The sequence below is a fragment of the Culex pipiens genome, chromosome 1 (assembly GCF_016801865.2).
Source record: "Culex pipiens pallens isolate TS chromosome 1, TS_CPP_V2, whole genome shotgun sequence".
NCBI lineage: Eukaryota > Metazoa > Arthropoda > Insecta > Diptera > Culicidae > Culex > Culex pipiens.
The window spans coordinates 118,779,605-118,805,778 of record NC_068937.1 but is presented as its reverse complement, the minus strand read 5'-3'; the positions used below and the strand labels follow the sequence as shown (position 1 = coordinate 118,805,778).

The 26,174-nt window shown below is 40.9% G+C and overlaps 2 protein-coding genes across 11 annotated transcripts; one reads left to right on the top strand and one right to left on the bottom strand.

The window, feature by feature from the left end:
- Positions 1-167: 167 nt before the first annotated feature.
- LOC120431667 (intraflagellar transport protein 81 homolog) lies at positions 168-9,323 on the top strand. The gene is made up of 2 exons (XM_039596776.2): positions 168-1,807; positions 8,862-9,323. The coding sequence occupies exons 1-2, from the start codon at positions 218-220 to the stop codon at positions 9,321-9,323; spliced, it is 2,052 nt and encodes a 683-aa protein (XP_039452710.1). The 5' UTR covers positions 168-217.
- Positions 9,324-9,379: 56 nt separating this feature from the next.
- LOC120431668 (F-box/LRR-repeat protein 7) lies at positions 9,380-24,884 on the bottom strand. 10 transcript variants are annotated; one of them, XM_052706756.1, is made up of 6 exons: positions 18,093-18,229; positions 12,735-12,880; positions 12,423-12,449; positions 11,411-11,735; positions 10,364-11,354; positions 9,380-9,720 (listed from the first exon to the last, which is right to left on the bottom strand). In XM_052706756.1, the coding sequence occupies exons 2-6, from the start codon at positions 12,819-12,821 to the stop codon at positions 9,585-9,587; spliced, it is 1,566 nt and encodes a 521-aa protein (XP_052562716.1). In that variant the 5' UTR covers positions 12,822-12,880; positions 18,093-18,229; the 3' UTR covers positions 9,380-9,584. The 10 variants fall into 10 exon arrangements, with proteins under 10 accessions (XP_052562716.1, XP_052562715.1, XP_052562718.1 ...); XM_052706755.1 differs by having other exon boundaries at positions 17,756-18,180; XM_052706758.1 differs by having other exon boundaries at positions 17,992-18,180.
- Between the last annotated feature and the right edge of the window lie 1,290 nt (positions 24,885-26,174).

Here is a 26,174-nt window from a genome sequence, read left to right as displayed (position 1 = left end):
GATATACTGCTAGTTTTCACCAAAATATGGCCAACTGTTGCTCACGGTTGCTATCAATGGTTGCTATGTTTCTTTTTCACTGCGCATGTCCAACAACCCATAGCAACCCTTGCAGGTCACCTAGCAACGCAGTTCAAAACATAAAATTGTTCAAAAAATATTTTCAAGCTATGCAATATCTAGTCGTTTCTAAAATGTTCATGGAAACTGTCTAAAAATGACCGAAGACCTTAAGCTTGCAGTCCTAGAAGTCAACAGACTCCTAGAGACCGACTACAACCTGATCACGTTCGATTCGCTAGCGCCGGAATCGCTTCTGCAGGTGCTGGTCGATGTGTTCCAGGCGTTCGGTGCCATCGAGAAGCTAGACGTCCGCGAGAATGACCCCGAGGAAACGAACGCCGCCGTCATGGAGGCGCTGCGGAAGATCCAGTACCGTCCGCCGGGGGACATTGACGATCCGGGAGCGTTCCGCCGGGGGCTGGTCCGCGGTGAGAAGAAGCTAATCGTTCCGATACTGCGCTGGACGTTCGACAATCGGGAACGCGTCAAAAAGTCGTCTTATCTGGCGAGGTTCCTGATTCCGCTGGATCTGCCGCCGGAGGCGATGTCCATGCCGGATTTGAGTAGCTTGTGGGCGCAGTACTTGCAGACTATGGATGATTTCAAGGATGCACATCGTGGGTATGAGCAGTCCGTGCACGAGGGTGCGCAGACGAGAGAACTTCGAAGCGACATCGGTGCGATCGAGACCGAGATTGAGAACGTTAAGAAGCGGATCGAGCGTACTCAGGGTCGGCTGGATAAGGTACCACAGCAGGAGTTACTGCTGGAAGCAGCCAACAGCTTGCGAATTGAGAAAGAGCGCCAGAAGGAACTGTTGTCGCAAATTGAAGAGCAGAAGCAAGGCTTGAACAGAGCCAGTATGATTCACGATCGGCTGCAGAAGGATTTGCACAACGCAAAGATGTCGGTGCAGGGAGCAACTCCGCAGAACCTTTTGGAGAGCATCATGGAGGAAACGCAAGTAATAGAGTTTATGGTACAGCAGAAGTTACCGCAGGAATTGATGCAACGTCGGTCTGAAGTTCAGACTCTGCAAGAGGTGATTGACGAACCGAGCATCTCACGTAACGATCTACAGGAGCTACAGATCAAGATCGATGAGCTGAATCGAGAGATTCAGAAGCACGTGGAGGTTCGCATGGCCGAATACAACACCCAGAACGATACGCTTGGACCGTTCCGTCAGCAAGCGGCTATGGTTGCTCGTAACAAGGAAGCTGCCGCCGAACAACTCGATCAGATAACGAAGGAGCTTCGCGAGATCGACAAAACGCTACAGGACAAGCAACGCCAGCTGCAGGACACCGTTGGAGAGGTGATCCTACGTGGAGAAGATCTCAAACAGTTTGTCAACACGCTCCGTGCGAAGAGTAACGTCTACAAGCAACAAAGAGCTGAGCTAGCTTCGGTCAAGGCGGAAGTTGCCGACCTCACGCAAACATTGGAGAACCTCAAAACCCAAGATCCGTCTCTGTCCAGCACGCTGTCCCAAGTGACGGACGACGAATCTTCGTTAGCCGGCAGCATTGTGAGTGGTTTCACCGGATCCGAGTTCGACGGAAGTCGGCCCGGTTCACCTGGGATCGGGACCCGCGGTATGACCGAACTGGCCCGACTTGTGGACGGTTCGCAGCGGGCCGTGACGGGCGCACGGGACCGGGTCACTCCGCTGTCGCAGCAGCTGCGCCCACTTCGCGAGCGGGTAATCGAACTCAAGGACGAGATGGATTCCAAGAAGCAGGTAACGGGGTAGTACCGTAAGGTGTAATTAGTAAGTGCATTCAGATGCAAATGAGGTTCGGGTGATTTTGAAGTTTGGACCGGCTTTTTCGGAGGCGACAGGAAAGGTGCGGCATCTCGCACTTTGGTGCATCAGGTAAAGGGCATTTATTGGGGAATCGGATTAGATGAAGGTGGTAATTAGGGGGAAGAGGCATAGAGAAGTGTGTTCCTAGGAAAGCAGGTACTGGATCCTCGAAGATGTAGGCTGTCTGTTTTCGTATATTGCGGTTGGAGCTTGGAACTGAAGACTCGGGATGGCTATTAATTTGCGATAATAGGTTCTCCTTTTTACGGACTTTGGCAAGTCGCACTTTTTATGACGGCAATATTTGCATTTCTTTGAAATGGTGGGCATAATTGTGATCAGTAGGATTTAGAAGAACCTGCGAGCATTTTTGCTTACCTGTTGTTTCAGTATTTTGAGCTATTATTTAAAAATGCATGTAAAATTATCTGCTAAAATACTGTCTGGTGACCTTTCTTGTAACTTTAATGTTATATTTTACTTGCTATCAGCTACAAAAATATGTTTCTGCTTATTGCATATTTCAATGGCTAGACTCAAACATTTTGCAACTTAGAAGTAACCGAACCAAACTCACCGAAATTTCACAGTGAAAGCATGTCCTAGAAATTCCATTCCTTTTCTTATAAGCTCACACAAAACCCCTGGCTTTGATTTATTTGAAAAATCCCGCTGCCCAAAATAGGACAAAATCCTACACCTTTTGTTGACAGTTCCATTGCACTTTGCCGTATACGATCGACGATTCCCGGGGGTGGCTTTTTGTGCAAGTCCCGATGATGGTATCCTGCTGCTGCCAGGATGCATCTGTCTGTCGCAAAGTTATACCTGCTCACGTTTTCGTAACCTTTTGAAAGCACACGGAAACGAGGGATCGAAATCGAAAAATAACAGGTCGGTCTCAGGGTTGATGGATTTTTTATGGACAGTTTTTGGACTGATTTTTTTTTCTCCTTTGACCAACTTTGGCAATGCACTTTCGTGATTGCTAAGTAGATTATCGTTACTAGTTTTTGGGTGGAGGGGGCAAACTGGTGAGAAATTTAGAATTTCTGGATGGTAGACCTTCCCTAAATCGTTTTTGTCAAGAGCAGGTCAAAATTTAGGAAAGCGATCGCAACCATAAAGCAGAGGGTGAAGAGGGATCGTGAATCGCTTTGAACATGTGTTTCCTTTTGAGAGGACTTTTCCTGGGAAGGATGTTTGTGAGGTCCTTTTTCTCTTCCATTGCATTGATTTTCGGGATCAGGTCAAAAAGTGGTTTCAGTTGAAGTTTTGAGCTCGTACAGGATGGATGTCTGAAACGGAGTGTTGGCGTAGAGAAGTTTGTCAAGTGTTTGCATATTGAAGAACCAACTTGCCAGGATGAAGATCAAGCGTAGCGAGTTGCCGAAGCGCATCAACAAGTCGCTGAAGCGGATGGCCAAGCTAAACCTGCTGAAGGTGCTGAACGAGAATGTGGCCAAGCCGATCCAGAATTTTATACGCAACGAGATTGTGGATCTGCAGCGTAACAAAATCAAGGCGGAGTACCACTTTTGCCAGAATTACAGCGCGACAAATGCAACCGTTGGTAAGGGAAAGGGTGGAAGGAGGAAGAAGAAGGAGGAGCGAACCGTCAAGTGTATCGAGTTTTCCTGTCGAGAGTTCAGTCCTGATAAGCCGACGCTGCGCGATCAGTTGAAGGAGTTCACGATCAAGCACAATCCGTCGGATGAGATGGTAACGGATCTGCTTTCGATCATGAAGGACAATGGGGTGGATTTACCGGAGCACACAAACCATGACATAGTTGAGATGTCCGTGGGACGGTACTTGAACTTTGGGGTCAAGCAGTCGATCGTCAATTACATCCAAAAGTTTGTGGACGAGTCGAACCATTGGTACATGAAGATGCTGTTCATGGATCTGGCGTTCTACGTGGTAAAGTCGGAAAAGGTCAAAGGTATCCAACTGCCACAGTACATGATCGTGCTGGGAAAGCTGTCCGTCCAGCTGGACGAACCGTTCGTAATTGGTATCTATCAGGGAATGTTCCCAACGCCAACGATCGCAAACGAGATCCTTCGACCGCTGGTGGACGAACTCAAAACGCTAGAAAACAGCAAATTTGACCTTGATGGTCGAACCTACGGAGTCAGCATCCGAGCCGTTTTGTGTGATCCGATCGCCAACAGTCTGATCACGTGCACTTCCCTTCCAAACTCCCAGTTCGGTTGCAGCAAGTGCAACCAGAAGGGACAGCTGCAGTTCAACGAAGGCATCACCAGCTTTCCTCCGAGTGCGAACCTCGCTTCAATGCGAACCGACGACGATTTCGTGTACTGCTTGCAAAACGGACACCACGTTGGAGTGCCGATCTTGCGTGAACTCAACCTGGAACTCAAGTCACAGTTTGTGATCGACTACAAGTACGTCGTGTGCGAGGGTGTCATGAAACGACTGATGAATCTCTGGCTCACCGGCAAACTGGACTATCGATTGAACAAGGAATCCGTTCGTCGGATTTCCGCGGAATTGCTACTTATGGGATCATGCTGTCCGCGTGAGTTCCGTCAAAAACCAAAAAGTCTCGACGACCTGCAAGACTGGGACGCCTACGACTGGCGACAGTTTCTGCTCTACTACTCACCGATCGTCCTCAAAAACTACCTTCCCCAAAAGTACTACATCCACTTCCTGTACCTTCACCTAGCCGTGCGGATCCTCATCAGTACGGAACTCTTCGTCGAGTGTAGCACGTACGTTGCCGGTCAGCTGCTGAACACCTTCGTGGCGGACTACTCCCTCCTTTACGGCTCCCACCTAATCGACTACAACGTGCACAACCTGCTCCACTTTGAAGAGATCAACATGCGAGCCGGTCCCATGTGTCGCATGAACGGCTACATGTACGATCGCCAGCTGGAGGGAATCATGAAAGCCATCCGGTCAAACTCCGCCATCACACTGGAAGAGCTTGGCACCCTCGTCGAGGACAACACCTCCGTCATCGTGGAAAACCGGCTCAACGAGTACAAACAACGCTACCCCCGGCTTGAACAATCCAACGAAGGCCCAACCCTGCTCATGAATGCCAACATTACACTCACAACCAAAGAACCGGACAACTACTGCATCACCAAGGCTGGCGTGGTCGCGATCGAGGCCATCCACCAGAACGGAACCGGTCCGGAGGCGGAGATAACCATCGTTGGACGACGGTTCACCGAGGTGACCGTCCTCTACCAAGCGCCCGTAACGGAGCAGAAGCTGCTGCTGGTGGCGAAGCTGTCGCCGACGTTCAACCTGAAGGTGTCCGACGTGCAGCTGAAGGGCGTCAAGGTAGACACGTCCCGGGGAACGTGCGTGCTGCCGTTGGTCATTTGAGGATGGGTTTGTAGAACGTTAGCTGCTAGATACCAAATGTGATAAATTAGGATTGTTTGCGAATGTAAATAAAAGCATACATTTTTAACTGAAACAAACTCTGTGAGTGCTATGGTAGAACAAAAAGAAATCCTCCCCATTGGATAGCACAAAAAACTGTTTCTTTTGAATTTTCTTTTAGGACCTTTTGAAAATGCATTGAATACCATGCCGTTGTATTTCCAGGTAGAAAACTTCAGTGTAGGTCGGTGGATTTGAAGTGGGAATCGAATAAACAGCAAGATCGACAGAGTATGAGTATAAATCTGACGGATGCGAAATTTGTTATGGTCCTATAGCTTTTTTAAAAATGAAGTGAAATTACACCGACCAATGAAATTTCAGCGCATCGCAATTCGGAGGCCAAGCTTGAGCAAATTCTTATTTGAGGATACCGTGGAGATTCTCCCTAATCCCCTTAAAAAAGTGGAACATCAACACTTCTCGTCTTACAAATATCTTTCCTTGTCACTGGTGCGCGTTGAAGGGGGGGGAGGGGGGGGGGAGCAGCCGGCAATGAACGTCTGTCATGATGTTGAGGATCCGATTCAGAATTTCAATTATATATTCCTAGGCAACTTGTTTTGAATTATTTTATATATATTTATATAAATTGGAAAAATGATTAGACTGGTTAAAAAAATATTTCCATGCAATCCTTTTTAGATCGCTTATAACTTTTCAACATCAAGTTTTTCAGCTTTGGGTTTTCGGAAGAAGTTGTGGAGCATTACATTTCTAATAAGATTCTCACTTTTAAAAATATTTGAAAGAAAAACGTGCCACCTTCCGATAAAATCCAGAAAAAAACGAAATTTCTGGTTGATGAATAGGACAAACGAAGTGTGGCTTTGAAATCTTTTTTACAAGACAATAATTAGATATGATGTGCACTCAAGAAATGATACCTCTTTTTGCAATTTGTTTTTTAAGGGTGCACAGCAATGAAGCTAGTTTTTGTCTTCCCTTATTCCAAAATTGTCAAACTTACGGATCCAATCCTGCAATAACAGGATTGTAAAATTAATCAAACTTTGTAGACCGTACTTTAGAGGATGATTAAACAAATATTTCGATAGTAACCGTAGTTTTGAAGATACCAAAATGTCTGTAACAAAAATCTGGGTGCAAAAGCTCTGGTTGATGTGCAACGTTAAATATATAATCAACTCTCGTCGGTGGACTTCATTCTGAGATTCTACAGGCAAAAATGACAATAATGTTAATGCATCAAATGAAATATCACTGAAGCAAATGAATAAACTGTATCTGTAAGAAGGATCATGCAGAAGAAACTCCGCAAATTTCTCCTACCACCTGTTCCTGAACATTAGCCTGTCCCATTTTGAGGTCATGTCGAGGAATTTCAGGTGCTCACTTCTTAAATGGTAGATTATGATGTTAGGAACAATGTTTTCTTAGACAAGAAAAAATAATAAAATACTTTCTCGCACCCCCTAGTCGATTTACTGAAAAAAGTCACTTTTTTGAACAAATTTTCTAAAATCGCTTGGAATCAATACAAAAACTGTTTCGATCAGGTGTGTATTATCTTCAAACGATAGGTTTTTGTCCATAGATTAAGATGCACTATCAATATTGGACCAAAATTTAAGTTTTTGGACTCTCCCAGGCGGATTTGTGTCGAAAAAATCGCATTTTTTCGAAACTTTTTTCAAAAATGTTCATTTAATTTAGGGTAGCCTATTTTTCCCAGTAAAACCAATACATGCAGCTTGTAGGAAATTTCATGGCGAACATTTTTCCCTCTGAGAAAATGCAATTTTGACACTCCAGAGCCGAGATATTTGAGTTTTAGTGAGGAAAAAAGTGCCAATTTTCAAAATTTCTCAGAATTCAGAAGCAAGGCCTACTAATTACACGATGTAGCAAGCATATGTCTCAAAGGTCAGGGTATGCTTTTTTATAGTAATTTTGGCCGCTGAATCCGAATCTGAAATCAAATTTCGTGTAAACAGTGATGTTTTGGAGCTACACCCTTTTGGAATGTTATTTGCGTGTTTAAGAGGCAGTTTTTGTAAATATTGATCGGTTTGTTCTAGAGGTCGTATCGAGGTGCTCCGATTTGGATGAAACTTTCAGCGTTTGTTTGTCTATACATGAGATGAACTCATGCCAAATATGAGCCCTCTACGACAAAGGGAAGTGGGGTAAAAAACATAAAAAATCTTAAAATTAAATTGCTCGCATTTTAGTAAAACTTCATCAATTCCCACTCTCTTAGATGCATTCGAAAGGTCTTTTGAAGCACTTAAAATGAGCCATAGACATCCAGGATTGGTTTAACTTTTTCTCATAGCTTTTGCAAATTACTGTTAAATTTTTTTGCAGCAACCTCCAACACTTATACTCTTTTAGTTCAAAAGTTAGGGAATTTCATGGACTATAAGCCTACGGTAATAACTTTTTGGTCAATCGCAGTTTTTCTCATAGTTTTGCGATTTTTCTATAACAAACATTTTACAACGTTAGTTATTGTCCTGTAGGCATCCATAGCGGCTCTTTTTAGTCTCACTTTTGTCGTATTCGAAATCCTCGGAAAATTCAAACTTCAATGCCCGTTTTACCCCACTTCCCTTTGTCGTAGAGGGCTCATATTTGGCATGAGTTCATCTCATGTATAGACAAACAAACGCTGAAAGTTTCATCCAAATCGGAGCACCTCGATACGACCTCTAGAACAAACGGAGCAATATTTACAAAAACTGCCTCTTAAACACGCAAATAACATTCCAAAAGGGTGTAGCTCCAAAACATCACTGTTTACACGAAATTTGATTTCAGATTCGGATTCAGCGGCCAAAATTACTATAAAAAAGCATACCCTGACCTTTGAGACATATGCTTGCTACATCGTGTAATTAGTAGGCCTTGCTTCTGAATTCTGAGAAATTTTGAAAATTGGCACTTTTTTCCTCACTAAAACTCAAATATCTCGGCTCTGGAGTGTCAAAATTGCATTTTCTCAGAGGGAAAAATGTTCGCCATGAAATTTCCTACAAGCTGCATGTATTGGTTTTACTGGGAAAAATAGGCTACCCTAAATTAAATGAACATTTTTGAAAAAAGTTTCGAAAAAATGCGATTTTTTCGACACAAATCCGCCTGGGAGAGTCCAAAAACTTAAATTTTGGTCCAATATTGATAGTGCATCTTAATCTATGGACAAAAACCTATCGTTTGAAGATAATACACACCTGATCGAAACAGTTTTTGTATTGATTCCAAGCGATTTTAGAAAATTTGTTCAAAAAAGTGACTTTTTTCAGTAAATCGACTAGGGGGTGCGAGAAAGTATTTTATTATTTTTTCTTGTCTAAGAAAACATTGTTCCTAACATCATAATCTACCATTTAAGAAGTGAGCACCTGAAATTCCTCGACATGACCTCAAAATGGGACAGGCTACTGAACATAGAACATAGACTGCCGCATCTCCTACCTTTCGCTTTGAACCTTTTTACATAGATTTCCCAAAAACTTCGATCCCTCCTCGGAATGCAATTCATCATCCCCTAATCGTTTTTCCCTATTTTCTCTCTCTCCATTCATCCCTCTAGTCTTATGACGCACTGATTGCCACCCTCAATGCCGAATCGGCCGGTTTGCAGACCAAGATCACCGACACCGAGAAGGCCATCAAATCGCTCGAACAACAGTGGCAGGAACTTCAGCTCGAGTACGAGCGTTCCGAACTGCTGCTGGAGAAGGCCAACGAGGAGATCGTGAACCAGACCGCGGCTACCGATTCCGAGGCCACCGGTGGAAAGAGTCGCGTATCGCTGAAGGAAACCCTGGCGCAGCAGATCTTCGAGCAGGAAACCATCGGGAAGCGACTGCTCGAGGACCGGAACCTGCTGCAGGGCAACCGGGACGAACGTCAGCGGCAGCAGGAGATGTGGGGTGACCTGAGGAAGCTGTTCGAGTGCAAGATCCGGTGTTTTCAGGAGAGCAAGCAGCGCGGTCCGGGCGGCACACTGTCCGTTAGTCGGGGTGGAGCGGAGACGTTTACACTGCAGTAGATTTTTCGTAACGTAACCTTGACAGTTTCACAGTTTTAATACATTTTCACGCGAAATACACACTTTAACAACAATCCGTCTTTTTATTACTTTGAAATGGGGTAAAAATTTACAAAATATTCCTCCTTCTATTGATCATTTGGTTTGTTTGCATCTATTTCACTTGGGTGTTTGGGCTTGTAGTAACATGTAACGATTAAATAAATATAAAAACACTTAAAACATTTCTCTTCTGCATGAAAGAATAGCAAAGAATGCACCTCAGTTGAAGATCAGCTCGTTGTAGTTGCTGAGCACGTGGTACGCGGACACGCGGCAGCTGGTCGTCGTGCGGACCACCGTCAGCCGATCCGCACGCTCAAAGTTGGCCTTGACAGTTTCGTAGTAACGGCCGTCGCTGGAAATAAATGAGATTGATATTTTTCATTATTTTTATTCAAAAGAAACATAACTTCGTTGCTTAGAAGGCACGTCGTTGGGCCTACACCCAGAACTGGGCGTCGGCATACGAGAGGATAAAGAGCACGATTCGGTAGTAAAATGGTACTGTGTGCGGACGGAGAGGATAAATCCCGAAATTGCCGTGAGTACTTTACTCATGGGTTCATTTTCCAAAAAAGTTCATCTATCAAAAAAAAAGTACCGGTACCGAGATTCGAACCCAAGACCTTCGGCTTATTGAACCGTGCCTTTGCCGTATAGGCCACCATGGTTCGGTGACTTAGTAGTGGTCATTTGTCCATATAAGCCACTCAATAAGATGAACTCGTCAATGAACGAATGAACACGCGAGAGGTTTTTACTCACGCAAAATAGTACTTTCCCCTCGTTCTTTAACTTTGGGTGTATGCAAAAAAAAAAACTGGAAAACGTCCTTTCAAAGTAATATGTTACTGGGAAACAAAAATTACGGAAAACGGTTGTTTATCAACAAAAAAAAAAAAAACTAAGAATACAGTATTCTTTATGAGCACTTGAGGTTGATTAATAATTAAATAATGAAATGATCAATGAAACAACTACAAGAAACAAAAACTCACCTCAGCACCATACAGCGCAGCTTCGAGCACTTGACGCGCAACATATCGATCGCCTTCTGGCTCTTGTCGGAGAAACGCAAATTCTCCGGATCCCAGCGCAGCTCCAGCCGTTCCAGCTTCGGACAGGACGAACCGATGGTATCCATCAGCTGATCCACGTGGATGTTACCGCCCAGCCGCTCGGTCGTTCCCATTACGGCGATCTTCACGTTCACCAGCGTGGGCAGGATCGTCATCCACAGCTGATCGGTAATGTGGGTCATGCCGGATAGGACACAGGCCTGCAGTTGGCCACCGTAGCGTCCGATGAAGCGCCCAAGCATTTCGTCGGAGATGTTGTCCGACGAGTCCAGGTCGAGCGAGATCAAGCTCTTCGCCATTCCACTCTCCATCCACGCCTTCAGGACGGAATCGTTGAAACCGTTGATCTGACCGGCGCTTAGGAAGCGCAAGGTGGGAACACGAGTAACCATGTCGATCAGGCACTCGGAGGTCAGATCGGTACCGGAGATGTCCAGCTCCTGAACGGAGCACTTGTCCCACTCAGCTTGCATAACAAACTCGGACTTTAGATCGGTTCCGTTCATGAGCAGACACTTGAGGTGCTTGGAGCGAGCGAGCAGAGCTTTAAGTGTCGATCCGGTAACCTTGCTGCAGAAGTTGACCGCGAGACACTCCAGCTGGATGCAGTTCGAGCTGAACGCATCGATGTGGGAGTCGTCAATGAAGTTGATTCCGTACAGGTTGATGACGCGCAGGTTCGGCGTAGCGGACTTCATCTTGTGCACGTTCACGACCTCGTACACTTCTTCCTCTTCCTCTTCACACTTTTCATACGTTCCGATCAGGTGCAGTACCTCAAGACCGTTGATAAAGTTGTAGATCTTGCGCATAAAGCCCTCCATGAAAATGACCTCGGACAGGCAGATGCACATGTAGCGCAGCTTCGCCGGAAAGGCCTGCATCTCGCTGAAATCGTGCAGCTGCATAGCTAGAAGAATGATCGCGGTTAAGTTTGAGATGTAAAGGTAGCAGCGGAAGACTTACCAGTTGAGAAATCCAGCAGCATATGGGTCAAGTTGGGACACTTGCTGGCCAGCTCGTGCAGCACGGTGTGCGTGATCAGCTCGATCGGCAGCTCGATGTAGCGCAGCGAAGCTCCGAATCGAACCGAGACCATCTGGAGCAGCTGCTCGAGCGAACCGACGTGCAGCCCGGACACTTCCGGTCGCAGCGACACGTTCCTCCACAGCTTGGTATCGTACGCGATCGTACGCCAGCGTCTGCAGACCATCGCCATGCGACATATCTCCAGGTGGCTCAGGTACGAGAAGATGTGCAAAATGACCTTGTCCGGTAGTTTTTCGATGGACTGTGGAAAGATTGAGAACGTTAGCGATCACGTATAACCCACTTCCGGCAGGATATCATTATATAAGCTTAAATAACTCGGTAATAATTAAGCCCATAAAAAGCATCAAAACGCGACAATGTCACTACACACGAACCGTATTGGCGAACCGACTCTTGCCGTCCTCGCCGAAGTACAGCTGGGAAGCCTCGAGGGCCACCTGGTTCCAAACGTCACTGGACAGATCCATCGCGCACTCGGGCAAGCGTCCGCTACCGCTGGAACAGAACTAGAATTTGCAAACAAAGCCCGAAACTTGACCCTAAAGGTTTCGTGTGGAAATTTTCACTGAGGAAAATCGCTGAATTCGGCCAGTGTGTGAGTGAGGAAAAAATTTCGCTTGAATTTCCCCCAAAATATTACAAAGAGAGCGAGGGAGAGGCATTCATATTAATATACACTGTCCGTGTCCGACAATGTGTTGTGTAGAGTCAGTTGATCAAGCAACGCATCAGCAGCGGCCGGCGCGATCTAGTGTGCGTAGACGGTTTGACAGCTCCTAAATATAACCTCGCGCAAGTTATGTGAGAGCGCACGCGCACTGAACACGCGTAGGCACACAAGAGAAAATCAACAGAAGCAGACAGCCAAGCATGGCCGCTTGGGTGGCTGGAAAACAGTGTTGTTGTCATGGAGACGCAAGATTACCGTGGAAAAGTTCAGCCCGTAGATGATCTGGAAAGAGAGAGAGGAAATGGGAAGCGAAAAGCATTTTCATTCGGCGAAGCGACGGGCAACAGAATAACAGGAAACGTAAACAACAACAATAACAACAAAAAATTCAGTAAGACGAAGTCACGCAGACGAACACGGGCGACATTGACCATGGGACAGATATGGGGAAAGAATCAGGTAGAAATGCTGTCAGTTGGGCTGTCAGTTTAGAGTTCGGGAGAGAAGCTGAGGGATGGTTGCTGATCTGAAGTCGATGAGACGGTATGAGAGAAGAGTTTTGCTTACGGTTCGCCGGAAGGCGCGGTAGCTCTCGGTGAAGCTGCCCTCGCGGATTAGGCTTGAGCATATGTTGATCTGACTCCAGGAGTCCATTTTTACGGAGGGTCAGACGATTGTTGTGGAACTTATTGTTACTTGCGCAGCTTCTGTCGCTAAAATATATGTTTGTTTTCAAAATTCAGTTTTTCGTTTTACTACATTCAGTTTTTTTTCAGATTTTGACTAAAATGTCCCTTTCTAATGCAATATTTAATTTTTTTGATCAACATATTAAGCGAATCTACGTTAACCCAGCAGGATCCAAATCGAAAGTGCTTCGATTTGGCTCAAATTTGGAGTGGAAATTCTTTGGCCGAAATAATTAGACCTGAATTTTTTTGTTTGGCGATTAGGCCATATCCGAAATAGGGCGGTCCAAAACAATAGCGTTTTTGAACGATTTTTGTAAACCATGTTTTTTATAAGTCATGTCTTGGAAATGGTTGAACCAATTTTAGCCCGCTACGTTTCAAAAGAAAGGTGATTTGTTGGGCTTTTCATGCAAAAAAACTAAAGCATTTTAGCTGATTATACTTATAGATCAAATGAAAACTGCGTTTCTAGATTCGAAGGCCTCGGTAAATGGTAAATATCCAACAGGATTCTGAAGAATGACTTTTTGAAAAATAAATCAGATTTCGGTAACTCGAACTCGAAGTATCATGCTTCCCCATCTTGATGAGTTCCTACTACGTTTAGCTGGAGACGCATGGTGTATTAAACAATAATTTAAATTTCTTAAATTTCTTCAATCGAACTTTTCACAGTGGCTCGAAGATAATCACTGCCAATAACATCACAACTCATATTAGGAATATCGGAACACATACACGTAAATCAATTTCAGGATCAACCTCATCAATCATCTCGTACGAAACCATTTCAAATCGATCATCCATGTCAACCATCTCAGCACACGATCTTGCCAACTCAATTTCTGGAATCCACCTCTACCCAGTCTACAAACTGACCACCACCCCCGTTCAGGCTAAACCACTGACTGACACCTTCTTTTCAACGGCCGTGTAATTGCTTCCGAAACGCTCCCCCCAAAGAATTCACGCGAAAATTATAACTCAATTAGTCGCAGTCGGACTCCCCGTATGGTTCATCTCCCGAAGACACCTCATTAATGGCATCCGCGAGCGCACTAAAACCAGTTTGTAACTTCATACTAAGTAGCAGATGTTTACACCTTCAAAAAAAAAAAAGAACGCGCGATGAATCGTCTGCACACAGCCCATGTGACGTTCTGTATGTCGCGATCGAGCGTGTTTTTTCTATGCGCATGAGACCCATAAACAAAAATGACCGACTTCCGCTAGTAAAGCATACTAATTTACTACAGTAAATCGCTCACTAAGTCTTACGAGCTGAACGATCTTTGGCACGGGCCCAAGACGTCGCGAGAGAGAAATTTGATTAACTGTAATTGTGTGTATATTGTGTAGTTTTCACTTTTCGTGAACTTTCACGGTAAGCGCAGAAGGGAAATATATGACAAAATCTCATTATTGCTTAACGAAGGGGAACAGACGAGCGTGCCGCTTTCTTCTAGCAGCTCGTGCTAAATGACGTCACAATTGGGTAACACTGATGATAAAAAATATGAACCAAAGTTCTTATATTGTTATGAATTCAACATTTAACTCTGTGATCTATAAATTAGCCTATACACAGATATCAAAGGGAAAATCACACATGATAAATTTAACCAACTTATGCACTACTCAATAAAACAAAATTTTCAAAAAATTCACGGTTTCACATTATTATTTCATTAGTTTCATCATTCGTCATTAGCCAATTAGCAGTATTTGCAACAAGTTGCAATATAATGTTGTTTTTTTTTAGAACGAGTCGTATATTACATACATATGACGACTGCTGACAAAATTGAGATTTGCAACGAGTCAATAAAAAGTTTTTTTTTTTTGCAATTCCAAGTTTCCATGTTCCAAGAGCATTTTTATGGTTTTGAGCTCAACAATCCAAAACAAGAAAACAGGAAAAAAAAGTTTTTCGATTATCCGAAGTGATTTTTATATTTATTTTTGTTGGTTATTTACGCTGCGATAGATTTATGAAGATGATTTACTACTGCGATTAGAGGGTGACGAGCGGGAATTCCCGGGAAAAAAATCCCGGGAAATCGACCATTTTTGGACCTCTCCATTCCCGGGAAATTCCGTCGAGACTCCCGGGAAATTTTAAACTTATAAATATTACAGCAAAATTTTATGAACTAATCAGAAAAACAATTCAAAACTGTTCATGTTCGAATAAACAAATGCTTCTCTAATCTTCTTATTCAGAAAGTGTAAACTTTAACTTGTAAACAATTCCAATAACTCTAATTGAGAGAAGCCCAAAAATGTGGAACTCAAAATTTACCTTGAAACATCCTTAGCAGTTACACCCCAAAAATGAAATCTAATGTTTTATTTTCAAATATTATACTTTTAATTATTTCTAAGAGATAAAAGCTAAAGTTCAATTTCCATATCTAGAGTTTTTTTTTGAATAGGTCCTATAAACATATGGAAGACAAAAGTTTATTGGACCTTTAAAAAAAAACTCAAGATGTCTTCTCTCGAGCATAGCAGTCCTCATAATCTAGTTTTTTTTGTGAACATTCGGGTTTTACTGATAACTGTAAATATTTCTTCAATGAATATTTACAGTTGACTTTAAATAAAAAATAAAACAAGTTTAATTTGTTGTTTTGAGTCGTTGTTTATCATAATGTTAAAATCCCGATACTAGGAAATTATATATTGGCTTTATTAGTTATTTTTTACAAAAACCTAACAAAAAATTCATGCAACAAGTTTGTTCCACTTTTGAAAAATTACTCAGTGCGAATTAAGATTAGTAAACATTTTAAACTACAATTTTGAGTCTAACAAAGCTCAAGAAACGATTGTGTATTTGCAGACTCAGAAAAGAAAATCTAAAGGTTGATCAAATCAAACCAAATCAAACCATCCACATTAACGACCCCCGGGTCTTTTGTGGTCTCTATTGCAAGTTTCTGCTCGAACCTAGGAGTCCGAAGGCTTGAATGGGGAGAGCACCCAAACCTCTTTCTACTCCAAGGAACCTTCCATCCCAGTGTTTGAACTGACGACCTTTGGATTGCGAGTCCAACCGCCGCCAGCGATTCCACCGGAGTAGGCTTGGTTTGGTGTGTTGTTTGTACTTATGGTATGGAGACGACTCCTACACCTGGAATGACTTAACGGCCTAACAAATAAGGCCGGGACCGACATTTTACTTCCTCATCCGATGGAAGGTTGGAGCAGATGGGAATCGAACCCAGAATCATCCGCTTACAAAGCGGACAGCGTAACCATTCGGCCACGCACTGCTCGTTGGAAAGGTTGATATAGTTCCTCAAAATAATGAAGCTACTTTAATTAACGTTTCATAGAATAAGTATGAATGAATTGTAACTGAATTCATTGAAAAGAAACAAATTTATTACTATTCTTTTTAAATTTTTGGCACTATGGGCATAGTAAAAAAACTCCTGGGTCCCGGGAATTCCCGGGAATTGGCCAAATTCAACTCTCGATTCCCGGGAAATTGAAAATCTCGAGAATCGTCACCCTCTAACTGCGTAGATTTATGGGGATATTTACTCATTTAGATAAAACTCTAGTTTTGAATCTTAACAAATAAGCAAGAGTTATTTCTAGTGTTGAATGTTACAAAAGTTAATTTAAGATCAAAATTTCGGAGAACAGCTGATTTGACAATAACATAAAATTATATTGAATTCTTGCAAATGAATATTTTTTCTAGAATTTAGGGCTTTTCCAGGAAAACTTGCAAAAAATACCGGGAAATGGAAAATACATTTTGGCGGGGTTGTCCTGGAGAACCTTTATTATTTATAAAATTCTATATCCTAAAACTAGATAATTTCACCTGTGAATGATGGTTCTGAATACCAGCCTAGAAATAAGGCCTATGCAAATTTATTTTATGTTTATAACCATTGATACAGTCATAAGAAGGTCAATACAAAAATTAAAAATTGAAAATTGAAGCCATAGTTTAAACATATAAATGAAAAAAAGTGTTGTTATTTACATTTACAAATTTCACGAAAACTGCTATAAATGCAGGAAAATGAATTTAAAATTGTTATCAGTCAGATGCAGGTCAATTTTCATTGAAATTTTGATGTTACTTGCCTCTGATTTTTGGAACAAAAATTTAATAAAGAAAAATGATATAATCATGTATATGGAGTAGGCCGTCCCAAAACGTGAACGTGAATTTTTTTGGCATGTACATTCAAAAATAGTTACCCAAGTTGTTACCCGTTTGAGCTTTATTTGTTCATATCGAGAAGATTACAAAGCAGTGCTTAGAAATATGTCCCTTACGTCACATTGTGAGAAAATCTCTTGTTTATTCATGTTATAAACAAATATCGTTTTTGAGCGATCAAAATAAAAATATCCAAAATATATGCCTTCCCGTTTGTAAACATAGTAGCCAACATTTAAAACGCTAATAAACTGAGAATTTTGAAAATTTGTCACTTTTTGTTCACTTAAATGCAAATATCTCAACTTTGCGTGTATATAAATAGGATGTTAAAAAAGGCAAAATGTTCTTCGGGAAATTTCCTGTAATCTGTATGCATTAGTTTTTGCAGCAATTTTTTTTGGCTCGTTTTGCGGAGTGAATTTTGAAAAATTGTCACTGAAAAATACAAATTGTTCTCGTTAAAACGACCCGCCATGCACAAACATAAGCTTTGATGGACTATGTCTGTGCAGGAATTTGTCTAACAGGTTTGAAAAATATGATGGTAAGAATAAATTAAAACTTTGGCAATTATCCTTTTCATTCACTGTTTGCCAAAAAATGAAGTTTTTTGCACTGTGCTTACATATTTTCTCGCAAAATTTTCAACATTCTTCACTTTTGTGTACGGATTTGTCACCTTTCTCAGGACGAGTGATTCATACCTTGAGGCCCGTACCCAAAATCCTCCCACGCGGTAAATCCCAATTGTTGGACACAATGCTGCTCGCATTATTTTCACAACGCGTCATGAAATTTAACGACCGCCATTTTTTACGATCTCACTAGATTTATACCCGCACTGAAACGGTTCTATGATCTGAGGAGACCACGCCTCGGATTAGATTTACACCGATTCGGATAATCTGTCGAGCCTGTCCGAACATCATCACCAGCCAACCTTTAGCCTACTGCGACAATGATTTACAACTCTTGGCACTTGATCAACTTCAAATCTAGCCGTGAAGCCACGTGTCACCGGATGGACGTGAAATGAGATACCTTGTCCGCACTTTTCTGATTGACCACCGGACTGTCGGAACGCAAATTCACACCGACCGCGCGCTCAGGAATTTCGGGAGTTCTGCTCGTCGGGACGAACTTGGCACACTGCGGGGTTAGAACCGATTCGCGGTTTACCACACAGCACACTTGAACAATTCGCGATGGTTTTATTTTTTGGGTTTGTTTGTTGATTTTTTTCCCTTTTCACTTCTATTTCTGCAGTGGTGTAAGGGGATTCGGAAATCACGCGGAAAAAACGCGATTCACGATTCACCTAGCAGGGTGGAAGCTGGGGCCACGCCATTCAGGCGGCCATGTTGAATAAGCTGTCAAACTTAATTTAGGAACGTTGTTGATGGCTTTCATTTTAGACGATTTTTACCTTTCAAGATGAGTGCATTGCTTTTACTGTTAAGGATAATAATGAATTATTACAAATATTTGAAGTTTCCCAATTTTGTTTGATAAATGTCAGTGTAATAAAATTTATGAAACAGCTATGAACCTTTTCGTCCCTTTCAAAGTTGGTAGTCAATCAACCTTTTTAAATCAACAGTCAAGACATGATCGTGAAATTTTAAATAAAAGCAAAACTACACTCGGCATACCAAGCATATAACTGTTTGTGTCTTTGGCTACTCTGAATTTCCCTCGTTCTCTCAACCATATGTTTAAACGTTGGGTGGGCATCGGGATGTTAGATCAAGTGTGTATAATTGTTGATATTATATTCTTTGTTTGTTTTGGTATTATTTTTTAATTATTTATAATTATTTACGACACAATTTACGTATATTTTTTGATTTATTATTTTCTGCAACTATCACTCTAAATATTATAAATTGCGTTAGGAGACTCTCTCTCTCTCTAAAAAAAAGAATTGCCAGGCTAGTTATCAATGTATTACCAAATTTTTTTCTCGTATTTAGGATGAACAATTTTTTTCTACGAAAAATTGACTTGTCTTGTTCTAAGTTTTAGGCTAACTTTGTTCAATTTTTTGTTCAAACATTAATCTTCTGGAAATCATTTTTAAAGTATAAAACCGGGTTATTCCACCTATATCCGTTACTTTAAATGTGAGCTGGGTGACCTGTTTGTTTACATTCAATGTTATGTTTGTTTTTGCTATAATTTATAAACCATCATTAATGCAAGAGTGACAAACACATCGTTTGTTGACAAATCAACAAGCCGGCTAAGAAAATCATCACGTTTCGATATTCTTTTCCACACGCTTTTCACACCCGCAGATATGTCGAACCATTTATTTACTGCTGCACCGACTTCGGCTGAAGTCGTTTTTTGTCGATTTTACAGCACAGAAAAAAGCCGAACAATTCTTGGCGGATTGTTTTAAAAAGGCGTAATATCGATTCAAATTTAAAACCATTCATTCAAATAAGTCAACTTGGAACTTCAAAAATACCAATATTGAATAGTAAACCATTTTCAAATGTTTTGCCAGAAGATTTTCCTTCTGTTCGTACAATCCATTTTCCTCTTGTTTTCTTTTAATCACGTCACCGCCACTGTAAACCGGCATGCATAATCCGTGCTCGGGAGGCGAAATAATGAGAAAATTTTTGGCTAACGAGCGCAATTTTTTGGAGTTTTGCCCACTTTCGCGCCACACGATCATATTTCAACCTCGAACCTGACACTGGGCACAATCTCTTGGCGGAACAGTGCTGCTTACGGGAGGTGACTTGCCGTGGTTTGCAAAAACATGGGATTTGTGTTTAAAAAGTTTCAGTTGTGTGAAATCGTGTTGCATACATTAAAATACAATAAAAGTATGATTAAAGTACAATTTTAAATCTTTTTGAACAGACAAAAGTTATTCAACAGACAAGAAAGGTCCACAAAACATGACAAACCAATTTCAATACCTGTGAGGACCGTTTCCTTAACCTGGAAGGATTGACAATCAACTGATCCATTATTGGATTTAATGTAGACATTCTCTTTGCTGTGTTCTCAACTCGACTGAGGAATTACTCTTTCAGTCCAATCTTGATTGACGAAGAGATAATCTTAACCCTCACTGATTTTTTTTAAACAACTGTTTAGTTTTTTCTACATTTTTGATTTTTTTTAAAGATAATCACATATTCCTTTCTTTCTCAGACTAATGAAAAATACTGACGATTCTAAATTCAAAGTTTTAAATGAATTTTACAGATGAGGGTTACAAATCACAAGTAAAATGTCAACACACTGCGTGTGCTCGGGTGGCGGCAAAAGATTGAACGGTAGAATTAGAGTAAAAATCGATGACGTGGGCGTGGGCCAGTGAGGATCGGATTTCCCGATCGCGTCTCGGACGTACCAAAATGCCGAAGGTGGTCACATTTTGCTTCGCAGGGTATCGGGTGATGTCTGGGTGTGTTTGTTTAGGCTGTTATTGAGATGATTTGTTTGCGAATATACTGTTTTCCTTTTTTACGTTTACATTCACGTTACACGTTTTAGATTTAAAATATATGAAGATTTCAATAAAAAAACCCATTTGAAAATTCGCAAAAACAAAACAAAGGGACGTAGCCTGACCTGTTACGCTCTACTGAACAAAAATATCGCAAAATTCTTATTGACGTTCACAAAATTCAACAGAGCTTCCTTCTTGTTCGACTAATTGGATGGATTAGGCAAAATACATACTTTGTAGCGAAATCGTCTAGAAATTTGTTCGAGTGACAACCAGTACAAGAGGAGAAAAAATTATTCAATTTTACTAGAGGGACGGGATTTCTCTGTCTACTGTATTTATTTTTAATGAACAACGGTAAGAAACACGCTTTGAAACCATTTCTGATCACTTCACTGAAAAAACAATCGAAATTGATTAGACAGTTTTTCACGATTATTAATTATTGAGAGGCAACATTTTCAATATAAGAAATTTCGACGGTTTTGTTCGAACGCGATCGAGGTGCTCTTTGTTGCGTTGGGTTCGTATAAGCCCAAGGAAGGTGCTTACGCCAAAAAGTGACAACTTTGGCCACTCTGGAATCGATTCCGGAGCATCGGAAAATTGTATGGAGAAAGTTACGAAAAATTAAATTTTTATTACAGGAGGCTGAATAAGCAAAAAAAGCAAAAAACGTCAACAAACGAAAAAAAAGGTAGAACGAAGTTTGTCGGGTAAGACTAGTTTTCAATATAAATTAAAAATTCCGTTTAAACTCTTTGTGGTCCATCAAAGTATCCTCAAATCATTGAGTATGTCTTTAGGTTAACTTTAGGACTCAATTGGTGGTTTCTGTCCCGCCCGTGTGGATCAATCGGACCGCGTACTGGACTCACAATCCAGAGGTCGCCGGTTCGAATCCCGCGGCGGGCGCTCTAAAATTCTTTGTGTAAATATGGGTATTCGGCGCCGTCGCTCCGTGCCATACTTTCATACACTTAGGAGCCCAGGGCGGCGAAATCCTTGCAGATAAAAAGGAAGACACTAGTGGTTGGTACTAGCAATGGTGGCCGATAGCTATAAAGTCAACTTCGTTTTGGGGGTGAAAAAAGATTGTGTTATGTCTTCAAAAACCACATTTCAGGATGTGCCATTTTTATGGTGCGTAATCCGTGAAATTTGCCCTTGGTCGTGATATCTGGTTAATACAATGAAATGCCACGAAATTCAATTTATAGCGTTTCAGCAAGGATTAACAGGAACCAGGCATTGATTTCGATGATTATTTATTTGATCTTGCTTTTGTAATTAGATAAAAGTAGTCCAAGATTGAATGGATTGAACTTTTTTTGCGGTTTTTACACATGATAATGTGATCCGATATGTAATCTTGATCTTAAATAAAACTAAAATCCTAACAAATTTTCAATATTTATTGAGATTGGTACATTCTGAGAAGTCATTCTCTGAGGAACGGTTAAATCTGGGGTACAGGTTTTGGGGTAACGTGACACAATCTAAAGAGAATAGTAATGCCGCTTAAAATGTAGAGTTCCCACACAGCAAAAAATCCGATGGTAAAATCGCATACAAAAGCATGCACATCACCTTCGTCAAAAAAAGACACTTAATATTACACACTGCAAGTACAATTTTGTAAACAAAAAAAAAGTTGCAACCGACGGGATTCAAACCCAGCACCATTACTACAGACTGGCGCCTTAGCCCGCTCGGGCATCAGACCGATGTAAAATGGAAAGGATAAACGTATGTATAAGCTTGACATTTCGGTCAAGAAGGTTTCTCATACTGATGGGCTACATATTTCAGGGTGTAATATTACACAGAATTTCATAAAATAATGCAAAATTTATTTTACACCCAACACAGCAAATAAAGTAGTAATCCAGCTGCGTGTAAAAGGCCTGGGTGTAAAATAAATGTTGCATTATTTTATGAAATTCTGTGTAATATTACACCCTGAAATATATAGCCCATCAGTATGGGAAACCTACTTGACTGAAATGTCTAGCTCATATGTGCGATTATCCTATCCGTTCTTCATCGGTCTGATGGCCGAGCGGGCTAAGGCGCCAGTCCTCGCTGTAGGTGCTGGGTTTGAGTCCCGTCGGTTGCAACTTTTTTTTGTGTTTACAAAAATTGTACATGCAGCGTGTAATATTAAGTGTTTATTTTGACGAAGGTGATGTGCATGCTTTTGGATGCGATTTTACCATCGGATTTTTTGCTGTGAAGCCCTTTACACAGCTGGATTACTACTTTATTTGCTGTGCAATTTCACAATATACGTACAGTAGAATTTTATACGGGGAACTCAATTTTGATTAGGTTAACAAATATGTACACCAATTGGGTTTCAATCTTAACTTTTAGTTGTTTTAAATCTAGAGATTTTATTTTGCTATTGCTTGTTACTAAATGTATTTACTTTGTATCAGATCAAGCAAGAAATCAATAAAATTAGGTGGAGAGGGGGTAATATGCACCCTCGGGGCAAAATGCATCCCCTGCTTTTCCGGGTATTGGGAAGAATTTTCCGGGAACAAGTCATATAAATTGGAACCTTAACATTGTAAAACCATGCTGGAAAAATTTGAGCATCGTACGATAAAAACATCTAAAGTTATTTGCACAACTTCAAAATGTTGTGTTTTGATACAATTTTCATTGAACTTTCAATATGATTTTTGGACATTATAAAAAGCATTTATTGATATTGTTAGAGTTGATTTGTATAGTTTTTGCCATAATCTTCATTATTCTATAGATATATGAGTCCAAAAATTTAATATGAATTTTTAATTAAATTTTATGAAAAAAGCGTGTTCGGGGCAAAATGCACCGTTGTGATGCTCCTTTGTAAAAACAGCGGTGTCATCTAGTGGTAACTCGTGAAAACTGCTTTTACCCGGTGCTTTTTGCCCCATTGTTGTGGAGCAGTTTGCCCCGTTGTTGTAGTGCATTTTGTTTCAATGTTGTGGTGCAAATTGTCCCGCAAGATTGTTTGAAATGAATTATAAATGTTTATAGAAATTTGCAATTTTAAACAATTTTGAGGGGTTTTAAGGTACTTTTCACATGGATGACGAAGAGTAATAGTTGTTTTAGAACATCCAACAAAATTCTTTCACAGAAATGCTGTTATGGTTGAGAAATCACAGTTTGCCCTTAGGGAGTGCATATTACCCCCTCTCCCCCTACAAAATTTTACACAGTTCCGTTTCTGCATCTTAAGTTTATAATTTCTTATTGCTGCCGATGAAAAACACACTTACACAATTCGATCGAAAAACAAACTTATGGGTTTCATCCATCGAAACGTTGGTCCCCAGCAGGATATTCGCGACGGACTGCCGTGACCGGAACGAACTCATACCTTTGGACACTTTCAAATCACCCGTTTTTAAATTCATGGATAATAACTGCGAGGACAACTCCCGGAACGCGATCTCGCCCGCTCAAAATTCCGAATACCCGACTAGCTCCGAGGGAAAATCTCAACTGAAAAGAGTGCTCAATTTTCCACCGAACGCAAATTAGGCCCCGCCGAATTCGGATCGCATGCCAAAACCAATTTTCACGTAAAATTGAGCACTTGTTTGTGGCCAATAAATTGGCGTGGTGGGCCAAATTTTTATTAATAAATTATTTTATTCAACCGATGCGAGATGATTTCGGTTCCCCTCGCAAACCATTTCTCCTAATCATCTCGAATGACCAAGTACCAGGTACCTTCTTCTGCTTCTAGGGATTGAGACTCGTCATCAGCTGATCGCAATTTGGTGACCGTGAAATGTGTGATTAATTGCATTTTGAAACATATTATTAGGAAGCTTGAAAGGTAAAGGAGCGAGACTTGTTTTGGGCATAGAACTTGCAAGGTTATTTTGAAGAATGCTTTGTTTAAAATTATCGTAAATCTTAAAATCTTTCAAAATACATGAAAAGTTTTAAAACTCCAAATAGCACCTCTTCGCCCCTAAAAGTAAGTGTCTAAACTACTTAGGAAAATGATCTTCTCTCACTTGCTTACTGCCACAGGGTCGGTCGTGCATGTGTACGGCCACCGACATGCGGCGATCCCAGCACTTGTCCATGTTTCACGTGAAATTTTCTCCCGAACTTGTGTCCAATTTGTCGATGATTTGATGCTCCACGAACAGTAAATTTTTGTTTCCTTCAACGCTTAATTCGATGATGACGCGTCAAATTAAACGTCTGCCAAACAAATAAATAAGTCTGGCTTAGGTTGAAAGAAACAGACACTACACTTTGAAGTTATGCAATTTCATACGCGCGCGAGAAGGAGTTTTCTTTCATACTTTGAATTTTTCACGAGAGGAAAACGAATTTCGATTTTCCTCCTATGACGACTGCGAAGACAATGGCTAATGCGGTGAGGAGTTTCAAGATTTGTTGTTATATTTTGTGGTTTTACTGATGGCTTGACGAAAAATATTGTATTTTGGATTTGTTCCTTTTGCAGCAATATTTGCCGGTTCTCACTTTGTAAACAAATCAATTTGCAAAACTCAGTTTAGCAAGGAGATTTTGTTCTTTTGTGGTAATTTACTATAAATCAACTTATTTGGAGCAATTTATTATCAATGCTCGCAAATGTCTAATTTCAAGTCTAATTTCCATAATTTTAAGCAAAAAGTATCACAAAGTTCTTCAAACTTGATAACAAATTCAAAATATTAAAAAAATAGTATTTTTTCTCAAGGTTTCACGACTTCTTCCAATATGTGGTCCCGAAATTTTGATCAAAAACGAAAAAATGAAAAAAAGCATACAATCGATCTTACAAGTTTTTCCAACGCAAATTTTACTGTACATCGAAGTTTCATAAATATTCGAAATATGTTTAAACGTGTCCAGTCATACGAAAATTGATTATCAACTCAGGTTACAGCCTATTTCCATTTCAATTTTGAAGTTATATTTAAATATGTTTCACCATCGGGCACCTTATGTTGGCACATCAGCACTTTGACGCTCAAATATTAGTTCTAAAAAGCGTCATAAGCTAAAATTTAGTAATAAATAAAGCTAAGTAAAACGTGAGCAACCAAGTCATATTTTTTTGGACATAGAATCGAATCCTTAACCTGCCAAACATGAAACATTTCTCGGCATGAAACAAAAAAAAATCTGTAAATTGGAATTGCTTTAACTGTCGTTAGGAGGATAGATATTGCTAAATTCAATAACCGATAAACTGAAAAACGTGCACCGATGTTTTACAAAGTGAAAACCCTACTCTAGTAGGAATTTCCTGCTGGGAATGGTTCAGCAAGTGACTAACACATGTGCTGCCGATGGAGCGTTCGGTGGTGGTGTTGTGATGAGTGATATGTGCCAAGGTGTTGGCACGCCACTTTGGTGCGTTTTGTTTTGTCCAAACCGTTATCATTGCGGTCTATTTTTAAAGCAATTGCGACTAGGATCTGAGGCATGTGAAATTCACGTTTTGAAAATGTGACGACAGGCGTGTTGTTCTGAGTATGGAGGAATTATTGTATTAAATTGAAAAGTTTTCACAATATTACACCGATTTGAAGTAAATGCTGTGATTTCTTTTCGTAACTTCCATCTTCCAAATCTTTGATTCTAATTTTCAAACTACATAGCAGAAATCGACA

Excerpts from the sequence above, each read along its gene's own strand:
- LOC120431668 (XM_039596777.2), bottom strand. The coding sequence starts at position 23,942 with ATGAATTTAAAAACGGGTGATTTGAAAGTGTCCAAAGGTATGAGTTCG. Across the intron at positions 11,736-23,804 it reads TTGTTTTTCGATCGAATTGT|TCCATCGAAAAACTACCGGA; the intron begins GTAAGTGTGTTT and ends ATCTTTCCACAG. Across the intron at positions 11,355-11,410 it reads GCTGCTGGATTTCTCAACTG|CTATGCAGCTGCACGATTTC; the intron begins GTAAGTCTTCCG and ends TCATTCTTCTAG.
- LOC120431667 (XM_039596776.2), top strand. The coding sequence starts at position 218 with ATGACCGAAGACCTTAAGCTTGCAGTCCTAGAAGTCAACAGACTCCTA. Across the intron at positions 1,808-8,861 it reads AGATGGATTCCAAGAAGCAG|TCTTATGACGCACTGATTGC; the intron begins GTAACGGGGTAG and ends TCATCCCTCTAG.